At 41.2% G+C, this 27416-nt stretch overlaps 2 protein-coding genes across 2 annotated transcripts in view; both read left to right on the forward strand.

The window, feature by feature from the left end:
• The window catches only part of PPEF1 (protein phosphatase with EF-hand domain 1), a 149607-nt gene extending 134371 nt beyond the window's left edge, over positions 1-15236 (forward strand). Inside the window, exons 17-20 of the mRNA XM_050776640.1 lie at positions 7010-7116; positions 11219-11382; positions 13081-13165; positions 14631-15236. Coding sequence (XP_050632597.1) covers positions 7010-7116; positions 11219-11382; positions 13081-13165; positions 14631-14842 — 568 coding nt within the window. The 3' untranslated portion in view covers positions 14843-15236. The remainder of the gene's footprint in view (positions 1-7009; positions 7117-11218; positions 11383-13080; positions 13166-14630) is intronic.
• PDHA1 (pyruvate dehydrogenase E1 subunit alpha 1) overlaps positions 1-27416 on the forward strand; it is a 563563-nt gene that overhangs the window by 18085 nt on the left and 518062 nt on the right. The window lies entirely within an intron of this gene.

Below are 27416 nucleotides of genomic sequence, written 5' to 3' on the forward strand. Positions count from 1 at the left end.
GGCTTGAGCCACCGCGCCCGGCCGATCTCTTTTTTCTTATTGTTGTCTTAGTGGTGTGAGGTAGAATCTCATTGTAGTGTTGAGTTGTTCCCTAATGATTAATGATGTTGAGCATCTTTCCATGTATTTATTGGACATTTGTACATCTTCTTTAGAAATATTATATTTCAGGTTCATTTTCCATTTTTAATTGTCACTCTATTTTTGCATTGCAAGAGTTTTTTATTCTATATACACATCACTTATTCAGTATATGTATATTTTTTTGAGACAGGGTCTCACTTTGTTGCCTAGGCGATCATGGCTCACTGCAGCCTTGGCCTGCAGGGCCCAATTGATTCTCCTGCCTCAGCCTCTGAAGTAGCTGGGACTACAGGCACAAACCAGCACACTTGGCTAATTTTTGTATTTTTGATGAGATGGGGTTTCACCATGTTACCCAGGCTGATCTTGAACTCCTGGGCTCAAGCGATCCACCTGCTTCAGCTTCCCAAAGTGCTGGGATTATAGGCATGAGTCACCACGACTGGCCACTTGTTCAATATTTGATTTGCAAATATTCTCTCCCATTCTGTGGGATGTCTTATCCCTTTCTCTGTGGTATTATTTGTAGTGCAAACATTTTTCATTTTGATGAAATCCAATTTATCTGTTTTTTTTCTTGTGTGGCTCGTGCTTTTTTGGTATTGTATCTAAGAAGGCATTATTGCCTAACTCAGAGTCATAAGGATTCATTCCTATGTTCTCTTCTAAGAGTTTTATAGGTTTAGCTCCTATATTTAGGTTTCTGATCCATTTTGAGTTAATTTTTGTATATGGTGTGAAGGAAGAGTTCAGCTTTATTCTTTTACATGTGGATATCCAGTTGTCCCAGAACCATGACTCAAAGACTATTCTTTCCTTCTTGGCACTCTTGTCAAAAATCAGTTGACCATAATGTAAGGGTTTGTTTCTGGCCTTTAAATTGTATTCTATTTGTCTAAGTCTGTGTCTATCCTAATGCCAGTACCACGCTGTCCTAATTATTATAACTTTACAAACTTACTACAGTTTTAAAACTGGTAAATGTGAGTTGAACTTTGTACTTCTTTTTAAAGATTGTTTTGGCTATTTTGGGCCCCTTGCATTTTCATGTGAATTTCAGAATCAGCTTGTCAATTTGCAAAAATACCAACTGGGAATTTGATAGGGATTATGTTGAGTCTGTAGATCAGTTTGAAGGCTATTACCATCTTAACAATATTAAGTTGTCCAATCCATGAACGTGAAATATTGTTCTATTTATTTAAATCTTCTTTAATTTCCTTCAATAATATTTTGTACTTTTCCGTGTATAAGTCTAGGACTTATTTTGCTAAATTTATTTCTAAATATTTTGTTCCTTTTGCTGCCATAGTAAATGGAATTGTTTTCCTTTTCTTTTCTTTTCTCTTTTTCTGGAGACAGGGTCTCACTCTGTCACCCAGGCTGGAGTGCAGTAATGTGATCATAGCTCGCTGCACCCTCAAATTCCTGGGCCTTACATTAAAATTAGCATGCACCATCACACCCGGCTAATTTTTTCAATTTTCTGTAGAGACAGGGTCTCACTGTGTTGCCGAGGCTGGGTCTCAAACTCCTGGGCTCAAGTGATCCTCCGGTCTTGGCTTCCCAAAGTGCTGGGATTACAGATGTGAGCCACCGCATCTGGCCTGTTTTCTTAATTATATTTTTAGATTCTTGATTTCTAGTGTATAGAAATACAATTGATTGGCTGGGCGCGGTGGCTCATGCCTGTAATCCCAGCACTTTGGGAGGCTGAGGCAGGTGGATCATGAGGTCAGGAGATCAAGACCAGCCTGGCCAATATGGTGAAACCCTGTCTCTACTAAAAATACAAAAATTAGCTGGGCATGGTGGCACATGCCTGTAGTCCCAGCTACTCGGGAGTCTGAGGTAGAAGAATGGCTGGAATGCGGGAGGCATAGGTTGCGGTGAGCCGAGATCGCACCACTGCACTCCAGCCTGGGCGACAGAGCGAGACTCAGTCTCAAAAAAAAAAGAAATACAATTGATTTTTGGATATTGATCTTGTACAATCTTGATTAACTTGTTAGTTTTAATCTTTTTCTAGTAGAGTCCTTGAGATTTTCTATATCCTAGATCATATCTGTTAATGGTGTTAATGGAGATAGTTTTACTTCTTTTCCAATCTGGATCCCTTGTTTTTATTTTTCTTGTATGATCATCCTGGTTTTATTTTTCTTGTATAATCATCCTGGCTAAAACCTCCAGTACAGTGTTGAATAAAACTGGTGAAGGCAGATATACTTGTCTTATTTCTGATCTTAAGGGAATGCATTCACTCTTTGATAATTAAGTATGATGTTAGCTTTGTATTTGTGTAGATGCCTCTCATCAAGTGGAAGAAGTTCCTTTCTATGCCTAGTTTGGTTAGTGTTTTTATCATGAAAGAGTATTGAATTTCATCAGATAAGTTTTTCTGCATCTATTGAGATGATCATGTGATTTTTGAAAATTTCAACTTTTATTTTCGATTCAAGGAGTACATGTGCAGATTGGTTACATGGGTATATTGTGTGATGTTGGGGTTTGATGTATGAGTGATTTTGTCACCCAGGTAGTGAGCATAATACCCAATACTTAGTTGTTCAGCCCTTGCCCTCCTCTCTCCCTCCCCCTCGAGTAGTTCCCAGTGTCTGTTGTTCCCATCTTTATGTCCATGTGTACCCAATGTTGAGCTCCCACTTAAAAGTGAGAACATATGGTATTTGATTTTCTGTTCCTATGTTGATTCACTTAGGATAATGGCTTCCAGCTGCATCCATGTTGCTGCAAAGGAAATGATTTTGGTTTTTTGTGGCTGTGTAGTATTTCATGGTGTATATGTATTGCATTTTCGTTATCCAATCCACCATTGATGGACACCTGGGTTGATTCCGTGTTTTTGCTATTGGGAATAGTTCTATGATGAACATACAAGTGCATGTGTTTTTGGTACAATTATTTATTTTCCTTTGGGTATATACCTAGTAATGGGATTGCTGGGTCCAATGGGAGTTCCATTTTTAGTTCTTTGAGAAATGTCCAAACTGCTTTCTACAGTGACTGAACTAGTTTGCATTTACACCAACAGTGTATAAGCATTCCCTTTTCTCTGCAGCCTTGCCAATATTTACTATTTTTTGACTTCTGAATAATACCCATTCTGACTGGTATGAGATGGTATCTCATTGTGGTTTTGATTTGCATTTCTCTGATGTTCAGTGATGTTGAGCATTTTTCATATTGGTTGGCCACTTACATGTCTTGTTTTGAGAAGTGTTTGTTCATATCCTTTGCCCACTTTTTAATGGGTCTATTTGGTTTTTGCTTGTTGACTGGTTTAAGTTCCTTATAAATCCTGGATATTAGACCTTTGTTGCATACATAGTTTGTGAAGATTTTCTCCAAATCTTTAGGTTGTCTGCTAACTCTGTTGATATTTTCTTTTGCTGTGCAGAAGTTCTTTAGTTTAATTAGTTCTCATCTGTCAATGTTTGTTTTTGTTACAATTGCTTTTGAGGACTTAGTCATAAATTATTTCCTAAGGCTGATGTCCAGAAGAGTATTTCCTAGGTTTTCTTCTAGGATTTTTATAGTTTGAGGTCTTACATTTATTAATAAGTCTAATCCATCTTGACTTAATTTTTGCATATGGTGATAGGTACGGGTCCAGTTTCATTCTTCTGCATATGAATAGCCAGTTATCCCAGTGTCATTTATTGAATAGGGAGTCCTTTTCCCATTGTTTATTTGTTCTGTGTTAATATGGTATATTACATTGGTTGATTTCAGATATTAGACAAAGCTTGCATTCCTAGAATAAATCCCACTTACCCATGGTGTATAATCCTTTTTATACGTTTCTGGATGCCATTTGCTAGTATTTTGTTGAGGATTTTGTATCTATGTTCCTAAGAGATACTGGTCTGTAGTTTTCTTGTGATCTTTATCTGGGTTTTGTATCAAGGTAATATTAGCTTCTAAGTGGGCAATATTCCCACCTCTTCTTTTTGGAAGAGTTTGTGAGTAATTGGTATTAATTCTTCCTTAAATGTTTCATAGAATTCACCAGTGAAGCCAGCTGGCTCTGGGCTTGTCTTTGTGAATCATTTGATTACTTAGTCTTTTTACTTGTTACAGGCATGTTCAGTTTTTAAATTTCTTCCTAGTCAGTTTTGATTGTTTGTGTCATTCTAGCAATTGGTCCTATGTTATCTAATATATTGGTCTACAATTGTTCTTAGTATTTCTTTATAATCTTTCTTACTTTTGTAAGGTCAGTAATGATGTCCCCTCTTTCACTCTTGATTTTAGAAATTTGAGGCTTTTTTCTTTTTTTTCTTGGACATTCTAAAGGTTTGACGATTTAGTTGATCTTTTCAAAGAACCAATTTTTAGTTTTGTTGATTTTTCTTTATTATCTTTCCATTCTCTATTTCATTTCTTACTGTTCTATTCTTTATTATTTCCTTTTATCTGCTTATGTTGGGTTCAATTTACTCTTTTTTCCAATTTTTTATTTTATTTATTTATTTATTTTTGAGATGGAGTTTTGCTCTTGTTGCCCAGGCTGGAGTGCAATGGTGTGATCCCGGCTCACTGCAACCTCTGCCTCCCAGGTTCAAGCGATTCTCCTGCCTCAGCCTCCCAAGTAGCTGGGATTACAGGCGTGAGCCACCACATCCAGCCTTTTTCCAATTTTTTAAAGTGGAAGTTTATGTTATTGATTCAAGATCTTTTTTCTTTTTTAATATAGGCACCTATAGCTATACATTTTTATATAAGCACTACTTCAGTGTATGCCATATGTTTTGGTATGTTGTATTTTCATTTTCACTCATCTTATTTTCTGACTTCTCCTGTGATTTCTTCTTTGACCTATTGGTTATTTAAGGTTTTGTTGTTTAATTTTCTTATATTTGTGACTTGCCCAAATTTCTTCTGTTGTTAATTTTTAATTTATTTATTTTTCCCAAATTACTTTCTAATTTACTTCTTTCAATAAATCCTAAATTTTTTTTCAAAGTAAAGATACTTTGATCTTAATCATTTTAAATCTATTAAGGCTTATATTATGGCCTAGCATCGAGTCTATTGTGGAGAATGTTCCACATGTACTATAGAAGAATGTAATTCTCTTGTTGTTGGGTGGAGTGTTTTATACATGTCTGTGAGGTCTAGTTGGTTTGAGTGCTGTTCAAGTCTTCTATGTCCATGTTGATTTTCCACCTAGTTGTTTCATCCATTACTGAAAGTCGACTATTGAAGTCTCAATATTATTGCTGAATTGTCTATGTCTCCCTTCAGTTCTATCCATTTTTGCTTCATGTAGTTTTGGCTCTGTTGTTAGGTTCTCATGTGTTTATAATTGTTTCATCTTCTTGATGGACTGTTTTATAATTGTAAAATATCCCTCTTTGTCTCTGGTAACAATTTTTGTCTTAAAGTCCATTTTGTCGGGCCGGGCGCGGTGGCTCAAGCCTGTAATCCCAGCACTTTGGGAGGCCGAGGTGGGCGGATCACAAGGTCAGGAGATCGAGACCACAGTGAAACCCCGTCTCTACTAAAAATACAAAAAAATTAGCCGGGCACGGTGGCGGGTGCCTGTAGTCCCAGCTACTCAGGAGGCTGAGGCAGGAGAATGGCGGGAACCCGGGAGGCGGAGCTTGCAGTGTGCCGAGATCGCGCCACTGCACTCCAGCCTGGGCAACAGCGTGAGACTCCGTCTCAAAAAAAAAAAAAAAAAAAGTCCATTTTGTCTGCTATTGGTATGCCACTCTAGCTCTCATGCTTGCCGTTTGCATGGGATTTCCTTTTTTGTCCTTTTCCTTTTAAACTCTTTGTATCTTTGAAACTAAAATGTGTCTCCTGTTGACAACATATAGTTGGATCTTGTTTTGTTGTTTTTATCCAGTTTCACAATATCTGCCTTTTGATTATTTAATCCATTCTCATATGATGTTATTATTGATATGCCTGGATTTACATCTACCATTTTGCCATATACATGTGTGTGTGTGTTTGTGTGTGTGTACATGCACAAAAAATACAAAGAGGAACAAAATTGTCATTATATGTATGTGTGTGACTATTTTGTTCCTCTGTTCCTCCTTTATTTGAAAATTTATTTTTGTAAATGGTCTGTGGTAGAGGTTGAAGTCCAGGTAGTTAGCTAACTATGCTACCACTCTTTTTAAAAATTGTCCTTTTCTACTGAATTGCAATACCTCTGTATTATATATATTATTCCCATACATAGTTTGATATATTTATGAATTTTTTTGTTGTTGTTGAGACAAAGTCTGGCTCTGTTGCCCAGGCTGGAGTGCAATGGCATGGCCTCAGCTCACTGCAACCTCCGCCTCCCAGGTTCAAGCAATTCTCCTGCCTCAGCCTCCAGAGTAGCTGGGACTACAGGCATGTGCCACCATGCTCAGCTAATTTTTGTATTTTTAGTAGAGATGGGGTTTCACCATATTGGCCAGGATGGTTTCGATTTCTTGACCTTGTCATCTACCAGCCTCGGCCTCCCAAAGTGCTGGGATTATAGGCGTCAGCCACCACATGCAGCCTTTGTTTATGAAATTTCTATTATGTTCTACTCATGTATCAGTCTTCTCAGTGTCAATATCTGTTGTTTTATCTCAGTGATTTAATGATAAATTTCAATACCTGGTATAGTAAGTTCCTCTTTATTTTCCTTCTTTTCAAATGATTGTTCATGTGAGTTTTGACATTCAAAAGAAAATACTATTTGTAATCCTTTTAAAACCTCACGAAATGCGTGTGTACATGTACACACATATACACATACATATGCATACATTTACCATCTAGTAGCGATATGTGAGAATCTAGGCAATTCATTTAAAGTAAAAATTCATAAATAGTAATACTGCACATTAAAATGAAAGACAACAGGATGATTTATGTTACTTTTACCTAATTATTGTTTTCTTTACAGAGTGTATACTATGGAAAGCAGCGCCATCAAGATATTAAAAGAGAGAGTGATTTCACGAAAAAGTGACCTTACTCGTGCTTTCCAACTTCAAGACCACAGAAAATCAGGTAACAAATTTCTATAACATTTACAATTTCTTGGCCAGGCGCGGTGGCTCAAGCCTGTAATCCCAGCATTTTGGGAGGCCGAGACGGGCGGATCACGAGGTCAGGAAATCGAGACCATCCTGGCTAACACAGTGAAACCCCATCTCTACTAAAAAATACAAAAAAAACCTAGCCGGGCGAGGTGGTGGGCGCCTGTAGTCCCAGCTACTCGGGAGGCTGAGGCAGGAGAATGGCGTAAACCCGGGAGGCGGAGCTTGCAGTGAGCTGAGATCCGGGCACTGCACTTCAGCCTGGACTCCATCTCAAAAAAAAAAAAAAAAAAAATTTACAATTTCTTAACACAGCAAGTTACATACAGATCACTTTTCATTTTCTTTGCTTCCTTAGGATTTCAGTTCTCCATTTTTACTAAGAAGGAAGAATAGAGATAAAAATAAAATATCCATTATTTGCTCAAAAAAGTCTTATTTCTCCCTTTTAGCAAGCTATTTTCAACTTGGAAAACTAACAACAACCCTGAATTAAACTTCTTTTTTTTTTTTTTTTTTTGAGACAGAGTCTTGTTCTGTTGCCCAGGCTGGAGTGTAGTGGTGCAATCTCAGCTCACTGCAACCTCCGCCTCCTGGGTTCAAGCAATTCTCCTGCCTCAGCCTCCTGAATAGCTAGGATTATAGGCACGTGCCACCACAACGAGCTAATTTTTGTATTTTTAGTAGAGACGTGGTTTCACCATGTTGTTCAGGCTGGTCTTGAACTCCTGACCTCATGATCCATCCACCTTGGCCTTCCAATCCCTTCACGCCTGGGATTACAGGCGTGAGCCACCCAGCCCCAAACCTGTATTCTGATAATATGCTAGACTAGACATTCTGAAGGGCCTTCCCGTTAACAAACAGCTAGATTTTGGAGGGTGTAGAATGTTAATGCATTTACCAGCCTCACAGTAACGTGAATCTTCCAGCTGCATCTTCACTTTCCATGAAAGATGATTTGAAACCACATGTGGGAGCATGGAGCAACAAGAAAGCACAAAAGGCTAGATTGTCCTGGGGCCCAGTGCTGATATTGGTATAGCAATCAATTCTGAGACTAAATTATAATATAGTAGAAAGATGGAAAAGCTGAATTTGAGATTTCCATCATCATGCTTGGACCCTCAAAGCGGCTAAAGTTGTCCTAAGTCTGTAATGCTCCCTGACTCCTGGCAAGCAAATGCAAATTTATCTTTGAGGGAAGCATCCCTAATTTTGGCCACTTGTGTATCTAGAGATTAAGATCCACTCACATGAGCTCACAATCAAAAATTACCAAACAAACAAGGATACAAACTACCAGGAGTGAGAGTCAGCAGAAACAACAGTTAGTTCCCTGAGGACATCAAATATTGGAATTATCAAATAAATACGTTTAAAGGAAATATGGAATCAGAAACATGCATTTGGGAATGATTTGAAGAAAAACCAAATAGATAGAAAATATACTTTAAAAAAGAAAAAGTGGCCAGGCGCGGTAGCTCACGCCTGTAATCCCACCACTTTGGGAGGCCAAGGCGGGCGTATCACAAGGTCAGGAGATGGAGATCAAACTGGCTAACATGGTGAAACCACGTCTCTACTAAAAATAGAAAATATAGCTGAGCGTGATGTCAGGCGCCTGTAGTCCCAGCTACTCGGGAGGCTGAGGTAGGAGAATGGCGTGAACCCAGGAGGCGGAGCTTGCAGTGAGCGGAGATCGCGTCACTGAACTCCGGCCTGGGCGACAGAGCAAGACTCCGTCTCACAAAAAAAAAAAAAAAGGGAAAAAAAGAAAAATCATAATGGATGGGTTAAACGGAAGATTAGACACTATTCAAGAAAGAATTAGGTTAGGAGTTATAAACAGGCCAGGCGCAGCAGCTCACGCCTGTAATCCCAGTACTTTGGGAGATTGAGGTGGGTGGATCACATGAGGTCAGGAGTTTGAAACTAGCCTGGCCAACATGGTGAAACCCCACCTCTACTAAAAATACAAAAAAAAAAAAAAAAAAAAAAGAAAAAAAATTAGGCGGCCATGGTGGCAGGCACCTGTAATCCCAATTACTTAAGAGGCTGAGACAGGAGAATTGCTTGAACCCAGGACAGGGAGGTTGCAGTGACCCGAGACCGCACCATTGCACTCCAGCCTGGGTGACAAGAGTGAAACTCTGTCTCAAACAAACAAAAAAAGAGTTATGAACAGTAAAATGAGAAGTTTAACATACACCTACCCAGGGTACTGGGAGGAGAGAATAGAATGTAAGAGACCATATGTTTGACATGGTAATGGCTGAGACATTTCCAGAATTGATAAAAGACTCAAATTCATAAAGAGGAACAGTAATTCTCATGTACGATAAATAAAGTTAAATCCACACCTACACACATTTGTTGTGAAACTCCAGAGCACCAGTAGCAAAGAAAAAACCTTTAAAAAGCAGGCAGAGAGGAAACAACATATTGCTACAAAGAGATAACAATTAGACTGATAGATTTCTCAACAGTTGCAAAATTAGACCGTAGAATCATATACACAAAACATTAGAAGTTAAATTTAGAAAAAGATATACCATGAAAACACTAACAAAAACAAAACTAAAACAGCTTTATGAGTATCAGGCAAAGTAGACTCTAAGGAGGTATATATTACTAGAAATAAAAAAGGACATTTCATAATGATAAAATATTATGCCAATTGAATCCATTCTAAATGTGTATGTACTTATTCATATAGCTTCAAAACTATTCAGAACAAAAATTGACAGAATAAAAAGTAGAAGTAGAAAAATCTGCCACTATAGAGGGAGGTTTTATTTATTTATTTATTTATTTATTTATTTTTTATTTTATTTTTTTTTCGAGACGGAGTCTGGCTCTGTCGCCCGGGCTGGAGTGCAGTGGCCGGATCTCAGCTCACTGCAAGCTCCGCCTCCCGGGTTCACGCCATTCTCCTGCCTCAGCCTCCCGAGTAGCTGGGACTACAGGCGCCGCCACCTCGCCCGGCTAGTTTTTTGTATTTTTAGTAGAGACAGGGTTTCACCATGTTAGCCAGGATGGTCTCGATCTCCTGACCTCGTGATCTGCCCGTCTCGGCCTCCCAAAGTGCTGGGATTACAGGCGTGAGTCACCGCGCCCGGCCTGAGGGAGGTTTTAATACTCTTCTCTCAGGAACTAAAAGAACAGATAAAAGATTAGCAGACTTTTTTTTTTTTTTTTGAGATGGAGTCTTGCTCTATCGCCCAGGCTGGAGTGCAGTGGCACGATCTTGGCTCACTGGAACCTCCACCTCCCGGGTTCAAGAGATTCTCCTGCCTCAGCCTCCCCAGTAGCTGGGACTACAGGCGTGTGCCACCACACCCAGCTAATTTTTTGTATTTTTAGTAGAGAGGGGGTTTCACCATGTTAACCAGAATGGTGTTGATCTCCTGACCTTGTGATCTACCTGCTTTGGCCTCCCAAAGTGCTGGGATTAGAGGCGTGAGCCACCGCGCCCACCCAACCAGCAAACTTTTTTCTTAAAAGACTAGGCCAGGCATGGTGGCTCACACCTGTAATCCCAGCACTTTGGGAGGTAGAGGCAAGCAGATCACTTGAGGTCAGGAGTTCAAGACCAGCCTGGCCAACATGGTGAAACTCCATCTCTACTAAAAGTACAAAAAATTAGCCAGGTATGGTGGCACGCACCTGTAATCCCAGCTACTCAGGAGGCTGAGGCAGGAGAATTGCTTGAACCCAGGAGGCGGAGGTTGCAGTGAGCTGAGATGGCACCACTGAACTCCAGCCTGGGTGACAAGAGCCAGACTCCTTCTCAAAAAAAATAAATAAGCATGCCTTACTTTGTTAATCAGAAAAAGGAAAAAAAAATCTAACACTTAAAGTCTGATTTCTTACAGGTGACAGGAAGGACACGATCTGTGGAATACTGAAGATATTCTTGAGTTATTTCTTCTTCAGGGCTGCAGGGCCTGGGAGGATAAATTATGAGGGAGAGCAGCTGGCCCAATGCTGCCCTGGCTCTCCCAAGGAGGTTGCATTCTTTAAAATCATATTTTAACACATCATTTGGGCTTTGTTATTGTTGTTGTTAGGAAAACTTTCTTTAAGCCAGTGGGCTTTTTGCATGGAGAACATTTTGGGGCTGAACTTACCATGGAGATCCCTGAGTTCGAATCTGGTAAACATAGACAAAAATGGAAACGTTGAATACATGTCCACCTTCCAGAATATCCACATTGAAAAGCCAGTACAAGAGGCAAGTGAAACATAGCCCCAGCTAAAACCTGGCCAGGGTGAAACATAACTTAGTCCTTTGAAAAGCTGGGAGTGGCCGGGCATGGTGGCTCACGCCTGTAATCCCAGCACTTTCAGAGGCTGAGGCGGGCAGATCACAAGGTCAGGAGTTCGAGACCAGCCTGACCAACATGGTGAAACCCCGTCTCTACTAAAAATACAAAAATCATTTTGTATTTTTGTATACAAAATACAAAAATTTTGGTGTGGTGGCATGCACCTGTAATCCCAGCTATTCAAGAGGCTGAGGAAGAATTGCTTGAACCCGGGAGGCAGAGGTTGTAGTCAGCCGGGATCGCACCACTGCACTCCGGCCTGGGTGACAGAGCGAGACTCTGTCTCAAAAAAAGAAAAACTGAGAGCGGGATAATCTAATAGATGGAGTGGCAGTCTTAGGAAAAGCCGAAGGGGAATCTCCCAGGTACGCTGTGGTCTGTTCAGCAAATTTGTGTGTTCCCAGGATAAGCAAAAAGAAAAAAAGAAGAAAAGGCTTCCACAAGCAAGTCCACATCAAATACTGGATTTTTTTTAAGTGCTGTCTAGCAGAAAGGGAGATATGACATCCATGCTTTTTGTTTGTTTGTTTTTTGAGGCGGAGTCTCGCTCTGTTGCCCAGGCTGGAGTGCAGTGATGCAATCTCGGCTCACTGCAACCTCTGCCTCCCAGGCTCAAGCGACTCTCCTGCCTCAACCTCCCAGGTAGCTGAGATTACAGGCGCCTGCCACCATACCCAGCTAATTTTTATATTTTTAGTGGAGATGGGGTTTCACCATGTTGACCAGGCTGGTCTTGAACTCTTGACCTCAAGTGATCTGCCCACCTCAGCCTCCCAAAGTGCTGGGATTACAGGTGTGAGCCCCTTTGCCTGGCCTGACATCCATGCTTTTATACAACATACCATTTCGAATACTTAATGTATTGCTTGTTAAGCGTGAGTGTACAGTCTTGCTGACATGACCCAGAATATGTCTGAAAGATTTTTGAAATGTAGAATCTTTTCTTAGAATATGAATATCGGGGAGATTTATCAGATCCCCATACTTATTAGTTAACAATTCATCAGCAGTTAAATATGACATTGAGCTGAAAGGGAGCTGGTTGGAGCTAGGACTTGGGTGATCATTTGCAGCGAAGATGAGATGTTAAGAGCAGAGAGAAGGGAAGTAAAGGTAGATTAGAGACTAAAATATCCCCAGGAAGGAGGCTTTTGACTTCACTTCAGAGGCAGTTTACCATGGTGACTAAGATCACAGGCCAAGCTTGGCTTCAAGCAGCCGCGATTTAAATCCCACTCACCAGCTCTGTTACCCTTGGCAAAGTTCCTTTATCTTCCTGTTTTCAAATTTGTAAAATGGACATAATAATAGTTCTGTTCTTGTTCCTTCTTGTTGTAGAGGACCAAATGAAATAATCCAATAAACTTCTCTGTAAATGGTGGCTGTGTTAATTACTGCTGCCTTATTCATTTTGGCCCTGTCCCCTGAGGATCACAGACTGAATGAAGAGGGTGGGGCCTCCAAGGGAAGGCTGGTCTTCTCAAATTTCTGTCTAAATCACATAATTGGAATTGTTGATGATGTTTTCTGTTTGTTACATTTGCTAAAAGCGATCTGTGTCATGAATTCGATATGTTCTAACACTTAGAAAATCTTTATTTTAGGCTCATTCTACTCTAGTTGAAACTCTGTACAGATACCGAACTGACCTGGAAATCATATTTAATGCCATTGACACTGATCACTCAGGTAAATAAATGAACTTTGATGAGTTCATTTAAAAAGCGTATTTGTGTGTGTGTGTGTGTGTGTGTATTGGAGATACAAAGTGAGTACACTTTGATTGAGCCCTATAATGAATATGGTTTGACACCTTCGTTGGTAAGATCATTGGTAAGATGGGCCGGGCCTTGCTTATGCATACTGTTAAATGAAAATTGTAGGAGCCCATTGTTTTGGACTAAGCTCCTTCACCAGGCCCCAACAGACTAGACTAAAAGTCAAAATGTGGTAGTAATAGTAGAAAGCAAAGGCTAATCTGGTTCTCTGAAATCAGAACTCTGATTTTTATCTATTTCATTCTTCATCTAACATGATGAAACTTGAGGGGAAAAACAAACTCATTTAATATTATTGTTATTTCAGTTTGGCTGCAGACTCTGTATTCAAGACCATAGAGTCCTACAGAAGCCTATGTAGCCATCAGTCAAAGTGGAATAACTCTTTTTATAAATCACCAGCACAAATGAAAAGATGATTTACTATCCATTTCAGTATCTTAGTTACTCATGGCCATAAAAATCATTGCTAGAAATCTGATTCTGTTTTGGGGACTAAGGGCTACAAAAAGTCATTTTCTGGTTGTTTTGTTTTTTTTTTTTTCTTTTTTTGAGACAAAGTTTTGCTCTTGTTGCCCAGGTTGGAGTGCAGTGGCGCGATCTCGGGTCATTGCAACCTCCACCTCCCAGGTTCAAGCGATTCTCCTGCCTCAGCCTCCTGAGTAGCTGGGATTACAGGCATGCGCTACTACACCCGGCTAATTTTTATTTTTAGTAGAGACGGGGTTTCTCCATGTTGGTCAGGCTGGTCTTGAACTCCTGACCTCAGGTGATCTGCCCACCTCAGCCTCCCAAAGTGCTGGGATTACAGGCGTGGGCCATCGCGCCCAGCCTTCTGCCTTTAGCTTTGATGCACAATTACTTATTTTCAAATTTTTAAAAACTCATCAGATAATCCCCTACTGCAGAGACCTTTGAACACCAAGAAAAATCAATGATCAACACATTAAAGTAAATTATCGCCTATGAAAAAGGCAGCACCATTGTTTGTGATCCTCTTATTGACTCCCAGGGTATCTTCTCCCTCTGCTTTGATGTCACCCTCCTCTCTGCCCTCCTTCCATGCACCTCACCTTTCTATTTTAGGTCTTGTAATTTCTATACCACATTTAGTCCCATAGTCCACAACCCCGTCCCCATTTCTTCACTGTTTGCTCATTCTGGCTTTACAATAAGTTCAGGATCCCTTGGTAGTTGAAAGTGACATATTGTTTCTTACATTTATGATCTTACTCTTCCATATCCTTCAGTATCTTCATGGTCAGGCATTTTAGTGAGTTTCTAATTGGGACTATTTAATCAGTGTGGCTTCCCCAACCCTTGCCTTAGGTGTGTCTTAAAATGAACACTCACAACCTTTTCCTATATTCTTTTAGGCCTGATCTCCATTGAAGAATTTCGTGCCATGTGGAAACTTTTTAGTGCTCACTACCATGTTCTTATTGATGATTCCCAAGTCAATAAGCTTGCCAACATAATGGACTTGAACAAAGATGGAAGCATTGACTTTAATGAGTTTTTAAAGGCTTTCTATGTAGTGCATAGATATGAGGACTTGATGAAACCTGGTGTCACCAACCTTGGCTAAACACAAATGAGAGCTTCCCTCAGGCTCCCTGTAAACAGCTAGGCCCAAATGACAAGTATAGTCCTTTCCAATACCCCTGAAATTCACAGTCAGTAGCAGAGAAAAGCAGATCCCAATTCATCCCACAAACAGACGCATAGTATGGGTTTTGGAAGTCCCTAGCAAGCTGTTAATGGTAAGATTAGGTATATTGCCAGTGAGAAACTGGGTTTGAACCTAATGGTGTTCTCCTGAGTGCCACCTAACCAGGAGGCCAGAGCAGTTTGAAAACATCCTGAAAGGAACTCACACAGCACAAGAGAAAACTACTAAGCACGACATCTGTGAGTGACAGAGGGAGAGAAGAAGAATACCAGGTTATTCATGGAATAAAGTCTTTCCATCTTTAAACTGTGATCTTCTTTGGAGATTTTATAAGCCAGTGATCCTCAATTAAGGGATCCACCCTTCAGGGATGAGAGCCATATTGGATTCTTGGGGGGAATCTGTGGGAGTGTTGTTTGAAAAAGCATATTTTGTGTGTGTGTGTGTGTGTGTATGTTGGAGATACAAGTGAATACACTTGAATTGAGCCCTATAATGAATATGGTTTGGCACCTTCATTGGTAAGATGGGGCCTTGCTTATGCATACTATTAAATGAAAATTGCAGGAGCCCATTGTTTTGGACTAAGCTCCTTCACCAGGCTCTGACAGACTGGACTAAAAGTCAAAATGGGGTCACCCATGCTGAGGTCCTATGTCACCTCAAGCCAGCTTCAATTGGCATCATAATGAAGTTCCCTCTGCCTTACAACAAAAAGTAACCTGATGTTAACCAATCAATGATTTATTATTATTTCCCTGCTGTCTTACAAGGAAAGTAACTTTGAAACAACGAGTCTGCTTTTTGTCCTTTGGTTCTGCTTTCTTCAATTTTTCTCTGTCTATAAAACCAACCTCCTCTGCTCAGCTTATCAGAACACTTTATTTTTATGGAAGGAAGTGTTGCCTGATTCTAGAATCGCAAACAAAGCCAATTAAGATCTTTAAATGTTATCTTTTGACCAATCTGGTGACCATAAAAGGGACCATAAGGAGACTACTAATACTCTTAAGGGCCTCTTAAGGAATGGAGGAGAGGTGCTGCTGACCCCTTTCAGGTCCCCTGTCTTCCTCACAGAGTCCTGGGTGTTGTAAATAAGTTCCTTTTGGGCCAGACCCTGCTGTTTTTGCATTGAGACCCCTGAATCTTTTGACTTTCAAATCCAAGGTAAATTGCCATGAGTGAGCATTTGACTTTGGGGTACTGCTATGATTTGAATATGGTGTATCCCCTCTGAAACTCATGTAAAAATGTTATTGCCATTTTGGCCATGTTGGGAGGTGGGGTCTTTAAGAAGTGATTAGGTCTTTAAGAGGGATTAGTGCCTTTCTCATGGGAACAAGTTAGTGATTGAAGAAATTCAGCCCCCTTTTCTTGGGTGTGTGAGTGCTCTCTCTCGCCTGCTCCTTTCACTTTTCCACCATGCTATAAAACAGCATGAGGGCCTCACTGGATGCAGCCACCCAATCTTGGACTTCCCAGCCTCCAGAACCATGAGCTAAATAAACCTCCATTCTTTATAAATTACCCAGTCGCAGGTATTCTGTTATAGCAACACAAAACAGACTAAAACAAATACCAAGGGTTTGTGCCATAAGAGGACACATGGCTTTTGGGTTTGCAGTGGATAATGAGTCACTGGCAAGGGCTGCAGTTTTAAAGGTAACTGACAGTAGTTGCAGTAACTGACCGTTACTGTAGGAGTGAGCCTGGCTTTCAGAATTCACAGCTATCTATCCACTTTATTTCTTCTCTTCTTGTGTGCTGAGGTAAGAAAAATCATTAGCTAAGTTAAAGGGATTTCAGAGCCAAAACCAACTTGGCTCTGAGAGACCCAAGTTCCAACATAAAAATAGGATCCTTAATTTCTAAAGAACTGAGTACTCTTGGCTTTAGGGTGCCCCTTTGTTAGTGGTTCTTTCCCTCCCATGGACAGCTATAGGTTTCCTATTTGTCATGTTTTTGTGTCCTGAGAATTTGGTCAACCAACCAAAAGGTTGGGAGTTGCCAAGAATATGCTAGATAGAAATGTGGGTTGCACCCTATTTGTGACTAGCATACTGACTGTTATGTCTAAATCTTTCTTTTGGCTGTCTTTGGTAGTCTGGATTTTGATCTAGAAAGATTAATAAGAAACATAATGGACACCCCAAGTTCTAATGCATGCAAATATAGTCCCCCTTTAGGGACTCCAGACAGCTATGTATTCAAACATTATGGTCCATTCTTGTGCACATTTTTAAACCTATGGGCAGATTATACCAAAGACTTGGCCAGGCACAGTGGCTCATGCCTGTAATCCCAGCATTGTGGGAGGCCGAAACAGGTGGATCACTTGAGGTTAAGAGTTCGAGACAGCCTGACCAACATGGTGAAACCCTGTCTCTACTAAAAATACAAAATTAGCCCAGCATGGTGGTATGCACCTGTAATCTCAGCTGCTCAGGAGGCTGAGGCAGGAGAATCACTTGAACCCAGGAGGCAGAGGTTGCAGTGAGCCAAGATCGCATCATTGCACTCCAGCCTGGGCAACAAGAGTGAAACTCCGTCTCAAAAAAAACAAAAACAAAAAAAGATTATACCAAGGACCATTTGGAGTTCCAATGGCCTTTATGTGGACTGTTCAAACCTTGTAAGGTTGTTTTTATTATTTTTTTAATTTTTTTTTTTTTTTTTTTTTTTTGAGACGGAGTCTGGCTCTGTCACCCAGGCTGGAGTGCAGTGGCCGGATCTCGGCTCACTGCAAGCTCCGCCTCCCGGGTTTACACCATTCTCCTGCCTCAGCCTCCGGAGTAGCTGGGACTACAGGCACCCGCCACCTCACCCGGCTAGTTTTTTGTATTTTTTAGTAGAGACGGGGTTTCACTGCGTTAGCCAGGATGGTCTTGATCTCCTGACCTCGTGATCCGCCCATCTCGGCCTCCCAAAGTGCTGGGATTACAGGCTTGAGCCACCGCACCCGGCCTAAATTTTTTTTTTTCAGAGGGAGTCTCACCTTGTCGCCGAGGCTGGAGTGCAATGGCGCAATCTCGGCTGGCTGCAACCTCTGCCTCCCGGGTTCAAGCAATTCTCCTGCCTCAGCTTCCCGAGTAGCTAGGATTACAGGCATGCACCACCATGCCTGGCTGATTTGTATCTTTAGTAGAGACGGGGTTTCACCGTGTTGGCCAAGCTGGTCTCGAACTCCTGACCTCGTGATCCACCCACCTCAGCCTCCCAAAGTGCTGGGATTACAGGCGTGAGCCACCACGCCCGACCTGTTTTTAGTCTTAGAACTAAATTAGAAGACTGTAGCATAGGGTTAAAGTCTGAATGGGATGTATATAATTGATTAGCATGTAGAAGCTTCTAAGCTCTCTTTCTCTCTGTCCTCCGCTGCCTACTTAGAATCTGCTGACATTTTTGCTTGGTTACCTGCCCAGGATTCCAAAATAGCCTTTTTAAAAGATTCATTGCAAAGAGCTAATGAAAGGCTAGAAATGGAAGATGTCCGCCACACCAAAGATGGTAAAACTGATGTAACTCCTACTGCTCCTCTCTATCCTACTTTGCCTGAATATTTAGTCTATTAATACTCTGTCTGAATTGCCTTTCTTCTGTGAAAACAAAACAAAACAAAACAGTTAAACAGTTCCCTTGTAGCATAAAACCACCTGAAAATTCAGGAGACAATCCTGGAGTGATTTACATTACCTGGATAAAAACAGCTCAGAGCCATAGGTTAAAAATTTTCAAACCCAGGGAAGACCTTTAAAAGTTTTCTGAAGAATTCAGTCTTTTTTTTTTTTTTTGAGATGGAGTCTTGCTCTTGTCGCTCGGGCTGGAATGCAGTGGCACAATCTTGGCTCACTGCAACCTCCGCCTCCCAGGTTCAAGCAATTCTCCTGCCTCAACCTCCTAAGTGGCTGGGATTACAGGCACACGCCACGACGCCCGGCTAATTTTTGTACTTTTAGTAGAGACGGGGTTTTGTCGTGTAGACCAAGCTAGTCTCGAACTCCTGACCTCAAATGATTTGCCTACCTCGGCCTCCCAAAGTGCTGAGATTACAGTCATGAGCCACCGCGCCCAGCCAGAATTCACAGTCTTAATTATAATTTAAAATCCCGGGATGGGGGCTGGGTGCGGTGGCTCACGCCTGTAATCCCAGCCCTGTGGGAGGCCGAGGCGGGCAGATCACGAGGTCAGGAGATGGAGACCATCCTGGCTAACACGGTGAAACCCCGTCTCTACTAAAAATACCCAAAAAAAGAAAAAAAAGAAAAAAAATTAGCCGGGCGTGGTGGCAGGAACCCGGGAGGCGGAGCTTGCAGTGAGCCGAGATCACGCCACTGCACTCCACCCTGGGCGATAAAGCGAGACTCCGTCTAAAAGAAAAAAAAAACTCGCGTGATACCTGATCTACACCAACTAATATACATGTTGGTGGGATCTGAAAAGCCCAAAAATGGATGAAAGAGGCAGAATGGTAGTTTCCTAAGAGTGATATTAGTGACCTGACAAGCCCCACCTGGTCCATTTACGGGTCAGACAAACCCTGAAAGGTTTCTAATGACCTTAGGAAAGCTATTTCCAAAGTATTTCAGCTCTATGGCAACCAACAAACTAGAATCACTTGTGGGCCTGCCCCAGGGCATTCCAATAAGCAACCCCTAAAACGGCAGTTTCGAAAAAATAGTTGTCATTTGTGCAAATGATCAAAACATTGAAAAAGGGACTGCTCCCAAAGAATTTGAGAGAAGCCCCTAAAAACAGGCTGCCTACCTCTGATCACCTCCATGTTAACCAGCAAGACTGACAGGCCTCCGAAGACAGCTCTGGTAAGTTTCCACTGGTTATTTTTTGCCCTGTTTGTTAAAAAGCTCTGCCCTGAAGGCAATGATCTAAGTAAGGAACAAGATTTTGAAATTCTTTCTAAAAGAAATTTATATCTGTAAAGAAAATCTCCATTTGTAAGGGTATCTCCCTCTCTGCACCTAAACCGTTAGAAACCTTTACAATGAGAAAGGCATTGGTTTAAAAGCTTGCATATCAACCTTTACCTTTGTTTAAGGTGCTTTTCCTGTCCATCTTGTCTTAACTGGGCCTTTAAGCCCTTCTTTATCTTGGCAAATAATGGTGTTTGTATCTAAGTTCTGTGCCTTTGAGATGTAAATTTTCTACCTTGTTTCACTTAAGAGTCATCCCTTTGGAAGCACAAACTTGCGGTTGTCGGGCTAACAATTGCTCAGGGCAATGGAATGATGGTCTGAAGGGGGAAGAGAAAAACTATTTCAAAGTTGGCAAATGAATCTTTTTTTTTTTTTTTCTCAGATGGAGTCTTCCTCTGTCTTCCAGGCTGGAGTGCAGTGGCACGATCTCGGCTCACTGCAAGCTCCGCCTCCTGGGTTGGTTCACGCCATTCTCCTGCCTCAGCCTCCCGAGTAGGTGGGACTACAGGCGCCCGCCACCACGCCCGGCTAATTTTTTTTTGTATTTTTAGTAGAGACGGGGGTTTCACAGTATTAGCCGGGATGGTCTTGATCTCATGACCTCGTGTTCCACCCGCCTCGGCCTCCCAAAGTGCTGGGATTACAGGCGTGAGCCACCGCGCCCGGCCCGGCAAATGAATCTTAATGAAAGCAATAAAATCTGCTGCTTTCTGTGTATATGTTTGTATATTTATGTGTTATGTGTATCTGATATTTTTATACCAAAATACATAAAAGAGCTCTAATTGGTTTAATAAGTGTTTAAAGTCATTAATTTATAAAGCAAGCATATTTTTCCTCTAGATTTACTAGTCAAACAAGCGTATTACCTCCTACATGTATAATAAAGCTATAAAGCCAACCAAAGAGCAAAATACATGAAAAAAAATCTTGATACCTGTCAGTCATGGTGATACAGAAGGGCTGGACTCCTGGCTAAACCCCACCCACAAGCCTGGAACTTCGGCCCTAAGTGAAAACAGCTGACCCCGTTTTTCCCACCCAAATGTTGCCATTTTTGGCCTGCCCTGTCCCTATCCTGTGCTGATAAAAGACTTCAGCTGGCAGAGCAACACAAGTGGCTGAGTGTCAAAGATACAAGCAGCTGAGTGGCAAGCAGAGCAGCAATGCATATCAGAGACTATGGATAGACACGGCTAACTTCAGACGGTGCGGCTTCGGAGAGGAGCCCAGCCTGAGACCGCTGGGCTTCAGGGAAAGATCACCTTCCCATCCCCTTTCCAGCCTCCTTTTCTGCTGAGAGCCACCCACCGCTCAATAAAGTCTGCATTCATCACCTTTCAAACAGTTCACGTGGCCTGATTCTTCCTGGACTCCAGACAAGAACCCGGGTTCCGAGAGAGCAGGGTTTGCCACCCTGACCCTCCAGTGACCTGGTTGGCACTTGGCCATCCCCGGATGGCAGAGCTGAAAGAGCATTGGTTGTAAAACATGCTTGGACGCTGCTGCAGGGCCCACAGAGAGCCTGCTCCCACCAGAGAAGAGCGACCAGTCGGTCCCAGGATTCATTGGCTCTGATTCTTTTTTTTTTTTTTTTTTTTTTTTTTTTTTTTGAGACGGAGTCTCGTCGCCCGGGCTGGAGTGCAGTGGCCGGATCTCAGCTCACTGCAAGCTCCGCCTCCCGGGTTTACGCCATTCTCCTGCCTCAGCCTCCCGAATAGCTGGGACTACAGGCGCCCGCCACCTCGCCCGGCTAGTTTTTTTTTTTTGTATTTTTTTAGTAGAGACGGGGTTTCACCGTGTTAGCCAGGATGGTCTCGATCTCCTGACCTCGTGATCCGCCCGCCTCGGCCTTCCAAAGTGCTGGGATTACAGGCTTGAGCCACCGCGCCCGGCCCATTGGCTCTGATTCTTGCACTCACTCGCTTGCACCCTCCCTCCTGCGAAGAGTAGCTAGTGGTGAGCTGAGTGAAATGAGCCACTCCAGTTCCTGCCCACAAAGGAGTTCAAGGGAACTATCCCGTCGCAATGCGAAGGGAAAAAAGCAGGGTGGAAGAACCATGTTTAACCTGTTAGTCTTTTTGCTTTTGTAATACTTTAGTTTCCTGATTTTTTTTGAAAAATAACTTGAGATGATGGCTAGCTTTGCTTAATGAACAACTCAAGCATAATTGTTAAAAATGAGTAAATTAGGTGTATGTAAATGGATACAAATTGATAAATGAGCTTTTCAGTTTTGAAAACCTTTTACAGTAACAAAGTCCTATTATGATTAAGTAATAAGTAATAGATATTCATGAAAGGTCTGAGTCATTTCCAATTAAGTTAGAATACGGAAACGTTAATTTGAACATAACTTTAAATTTATTTTTGGCTTCTTAAATTTTATAGGAAGACTAAATATGGCTGGGTGTGGTGGCTCACACCTGTAATTCCAGCACTTTGGGAGGCTGAGGCGGGCTGATCACGAGGTCAGGAATTCCAGATCAGCCTGGACAACATGGTGAAACCCCATCTCTACTAAAAATACAAAAATTTGCCAGGCTTGGTGGTGGGCGCCTGTAATCCCAGCTACTCGGAGGCTGAGGCAGGAGAATTGCTTGAACCTGGGAGGTGCAAGTTGCAGTGGGATCATGCCACTGCACTCCAGCCTGGGTGACAGAGCAAGACTCTGTCTCAACAAAAAAAAAAAAAAAAAAAAGACTAAATATATTTTAGTCTGTTTAAAGAAAAGCTATGGAAAAATATTTTGGTCTGTTAATATGAAAAACTATACTTTGAGAAAGTGTATAGTTCTAGAAATTATGAAACTTAATTTATAGAATACTGATTCACGATGGCTAAGGATTAAAAATTCTAATAATATAATTAAAACTACTATAAAGGAAACAATTATGCAAACTAAAAGTAAGATGTGTTTTGGTGAGGAAAAAATAAAGATACTTTTTTAAAAAGAATAATTTTGTCTAATATGGAAGTTATTTAAATGTTGTTTCAAAATAAGGATTTAGGAAGGAAATAGAAACAAGGTAGGGAGGAACCAGTAAGAGAGATGTGAAGAAAGTTATAAGTATGAAAATGTATGTTTGGCTTAAAAAAAAGTTGGAAAGAGAAAAAGTAGTATTTTTTTGTATGAGGAAGGATTTTTGTGGTCAAAATAAGGGAAAAAGGAAAGTAAATTTTTGTCATAAAGTAGAATGATTGGTTGTTCCAATATGAAAAAGAAGTATAGAACAAAACTGAAGGTTTTAGCAAGTTGTACAAGATTTGAGCAAGTTCTAAGAGGTCTGAGCAAGTTTCAGGTGTGTAAGAGATAAATCCTATGAAAAGAATTTTGTAGGCCAGGTGAGGTGGCTCACACCTGTAATCCCAGCACTTTGGGAGGCTGAGGCGAACAGATCACTTGAGGTCAGGAGTTCGAGACCAGCCTTACCAACATGGCAAAACCCCATCTCTACTAAAAATTAAAAAATTAGCTGGGCGTGGTGGTGCATGCCTGTAATCCCAGCTACTCGGGAGGCTGAGGCAGGAGAATCGCTTGAACCCGGGAGGCAGAGGCTGCAGTGAGCCGCAACTGCACCATTGCACTCTAGCCTGGGCAACAGAGCAAGACCCCATCTCAAAAAAAAAAAAAAAGAATTTTATATGTGATCAAGTTGGCAAAAATTGGAAAGGGATTATTTATAGGGTTTTCTAAAAATTAAACTTTGAGATCAAAAGTACACTAATACAAAACTAAAATTTAATCCCCTGTGTTAAAACAGTGTGTTCTTGGAGTATTCATCTGTTTTTTTTTTTTTTTCCAGAGACCTTTTTTTGTATTAAATGTGTAAACAGTAGTCCTCATTTTGCAAATTCAAAATCAGACAAATGTATGAGGGTGTATAATTGGTATATTTATAAACTGTATCACTCAAAAACCACTGCAGTCACAATCTATATTACATTCAACATTTGCATATTTACATGATACTTACTGCAAAGTAAATACAAAATGAACTCCCATCAGCTTAGTTCAGAACACAGGTAATATAATTTCAGAACAAAGGCAGTTTTTTCAACAAGAAGAAGAAGAAGAAAAAACAGAAGTCTCCCCAGTACCAATTCACTATTTTGTGGAAAAATACAGAAAGACTAATTATAAGAGTTCCGTTCAGGTTTAGTCAGTAAGATATGTTGTTTGTTTGTTTTGTTTTTGGAGACAGGCTCTCACTCTGTCATCTGGCCTGGAGTGCAGTGGTGCAATTATAGCTCACTGCAGCCTCGAACTCCCGGGTTCAATGAATCCTTCCACCTCAGCCTCCTAAAGCACTGGGATTACAGACGTGAGACACCACACTCAGTCTAGTAAGATATGTTTTTGTTACTGAAATACAGCTAAAGTTTTAGATTTTAATCACCAAGATAACAGTACTTCTGGTTTACAATTGACCTTAAGATAGTGGATACTAATATATATACATTTTGACATTTTTTTTAAAGTCTTCAAAACTTAAATAATATGATTCTGAAAGTATATATGCCTTGCCATCCATTCAATAAACATGATTTATTTTTATACAGGTCACAAAAGTTCAATTAACCGGAATTCTGTATCTATTGCCTGCCTGCTAGGGTTCAGTCTTAAGTCTGACTATATCAAAAACAGCAGTTCAGAATTTATTTCATACAATTAATCCCAAGAGTTGCTGGGTAGCTTTTAAAGTATTTTATTGCTTATAATACAACTCACTAGATAGTCTATACCGGTAGCTTCTGACATCAGAATGGTCTGGGGAGCTCTTTTAAAAATACATGGGATCCACATCATAGCTAATTACACTAAGAATCGAGAATGTCTGTATTTTGTAATGTTCCCAGGTGATAATGCTATGCAGCCTAGTGTGGGAAACCCTGACCTGCCACTGAGCTTGTGGTTCTCAATTTTTCAGGTGCCTTGGAATCACTGGGGGGAACTTTAAAAACGAAAAGCAAAGCAAAACGAACAGAAAACCAGATGTGCTTCAGTAGATTGAGAGTAGTGTGCAAGAACCAGCATTTGAAACAATCATTGCAGCTGGTCCAAAACAACTCAGGAACACTGCACTCCCTTTGTCAGATACCACATTACAATGAGTACATTCAGCAAGTTAGGCGACATTGTCCTGCAAGCCCTAATGAATCCTGCCCTAGGCAGTTTGAGCAAGTGTTTGAGGGCAACACTCAGCCTTTTCAAATAAAATATATTTATATTCTTAAATATTAGGTCAAAGTCAACTGAATTGTGAGACTATCATTCATTAAAGAACATAAATGCCCTTTCAAACAATTTAAACTTTCTTTCTTTTTTTTTTTTTTTTTTTTTTTGAGACAGTCTTGCTCTGTCACCCAGGCCAGAGGCCAATGGTGCCATTTCAACTCACTGCAACCTCTGCCTCCCAGGTTCAAGCGATTCTCCTGCCTCAGCCTCCCGAGTAGCTGGGACTACAGGTGCCCGCCACCACGCCTGGCTAATTTTTGTATTTTTAGTAGAGATAGGGTTTCACTATGTTGGCTAGGCTAGTCTCGAACTCCTGACCTCATGATCTACCTGCCTCGGCCTCCCAAAGTGCTGGGATCACAGGCGTGAGCCACTGTGCCTGGCCACAATTTAAACTTTTAAACAAACCAGTTCTTAGCCCTCAACTTAAATCTAATGCTTTCTCCATCATTAGCCTGATACATGATCAGAGGTAGTGATTCCAGCTTACCAAAAATGTAATGTGGATTATGGAAGATACACATTCATACATCTTTACAGGCTCTGCACAGTCCCTATGTAATAGAGATTGGAGACCAGTTGGATATTAAATAATACGGTAAAACAGTAAATAATACACTCTTGATTTTAAACAATGAAACCTCATAATATTTTCCTCACATAGTAAGTTTCTACATATAGTATCCAGAAAAAATTCTAGAAAACACTAAAGGTATCATGCTACCTCTTTGTGAAACTATTTACTAATTTTTCACCATCTCTGTCATTATAAAGTGGGTCATTGCTATACATCATTCCATTTCAAGAATTTTTTTTTTTTTTTTTTTAGACGGAGTCTCGCTCTGTTGCCCAGGCTGGAGTGCAGTGGCACAATCTCGGGTCACTGCAAGCTCTGCCTCCCGGGTTCACGCCATTCTCCTGCCTCAGCCTCCCGAGTAGCTGGGACTACAGGCGCCCGCCACCACGCCCGGCTAATTTTTTGTATTTTTAGTAGAGACGGGGTTTCACCGAGTTAGCCAGGATAGTCTCGATCTCCTGACCTTGTGATCCGCTCGCCTCGGCCTCCCAAAGTGCTGGGATTACAGGCGTGAGCCACTGCGCCCGGCCTTTTTTTTTTTTGAGACAGAGTTTCGCTCTTGTTGCCCAGGCTGGAGTGCAATGGCACAATCTTGGCTCATTGCAACCTCTGCCTTCTGGGTTCAAGCACTTCCCCTGGCTCAGCCTCCCCAGTAGAGGCATGCGCCACCACGCCCAGCTAATTTTGTATTTTCAGTAGAGAGGGGGTTTCTCCATATTGGTCAGGCTGGTCTCAAACTCCCGACCTCAGGTGATCCACCCACCTCAGCCTCCCAGAGTGTTGGGATTACCGGCATGAGCCACCACACCCAGCCTCAAGAATTTTCTAAAAGCACAGAAACTGTATCTCAGTGTATGATAACTGTTACTATAATAGTATACTGTATTATAAATATACAAGCTCATTTGAGTGTGTGATAGCTCCAGCAAATTTAGGAATAGATGTAATCTACTTTGTTTTTGTTGTTGTTGTTGTTTGTTTTTTGAGATGGAGTTTTGCTTTCGTTGCCCAGGCTAGATGGAGTGCAGTGGCACCATCTCGGCTCACTGCAACCTTGACCTCCTGGGTTCAAGCAATTCTCCTGCCTCAGCCTGGCTCAGCCTCCCGAGTAGCTGGGATTACAGGCATGCGCCACCACGCCCAGCTAATTTTGTATTTTTAGTAGAAACAGGGTTTCACCATGTTAGTCAGGCTGGTCTCGAACTCCTGACCTCAAGTGATCCACCTGCCTCCGCCTCCCAAAGTGATGGGATTACAGGCGTGAGCCACTGTGCCTGGCCTAGATGTACTCTTTGAACCTTCAGAAGCAGTGACAATGGCACTGGTTAGTAGAATCTATCTGGCATCTTGCTCACCTGAACTACACCCGAAGTGCTGTTATTTCCTGTGCATGCACTTTTCCACTATGTTCTTCACAAGGCTCACCTCTTTTCCAGGGGTAGATGTGATTAAGCAGCTGGCATTTCTTCTCAACTAAGCAGTGAAAAGACAATTACTAAAAATCAGCATTATATTACCAAAAAGGCAAGCCAGTTCATAAAATAAGAACTGGAAAGTTTTAAATCTATATTCATTAAGGAGCTACAAAATTCATATGAATTTTTAACCACTTAGGGTCTAGACTCAAACCATTTTCCAGTTTATAAACGACTCAAAGTCAAAATAGTACATTTTAAAATTAAATAAAATTTGAAAAACTTACATATAAATATCAAAAAGCAATATGATGTCTACTATTTAGGA

Source organism: Macaca thibetana, chromosome X (genome assembly GCF_024542745.1).
Source record: "Macaca thibetana thibetana isolate TM-01 chromosome X, ASM2454274v1, whole genome shotgun sequence".
In the NCBI taxonomy this organism is placed as follows: domain Eukaryota; kingdom Metazoa; phylum Chordata; class Mammalia; order Primates; family Cercopithecidae; genus Macaca; species Macaca thibetana.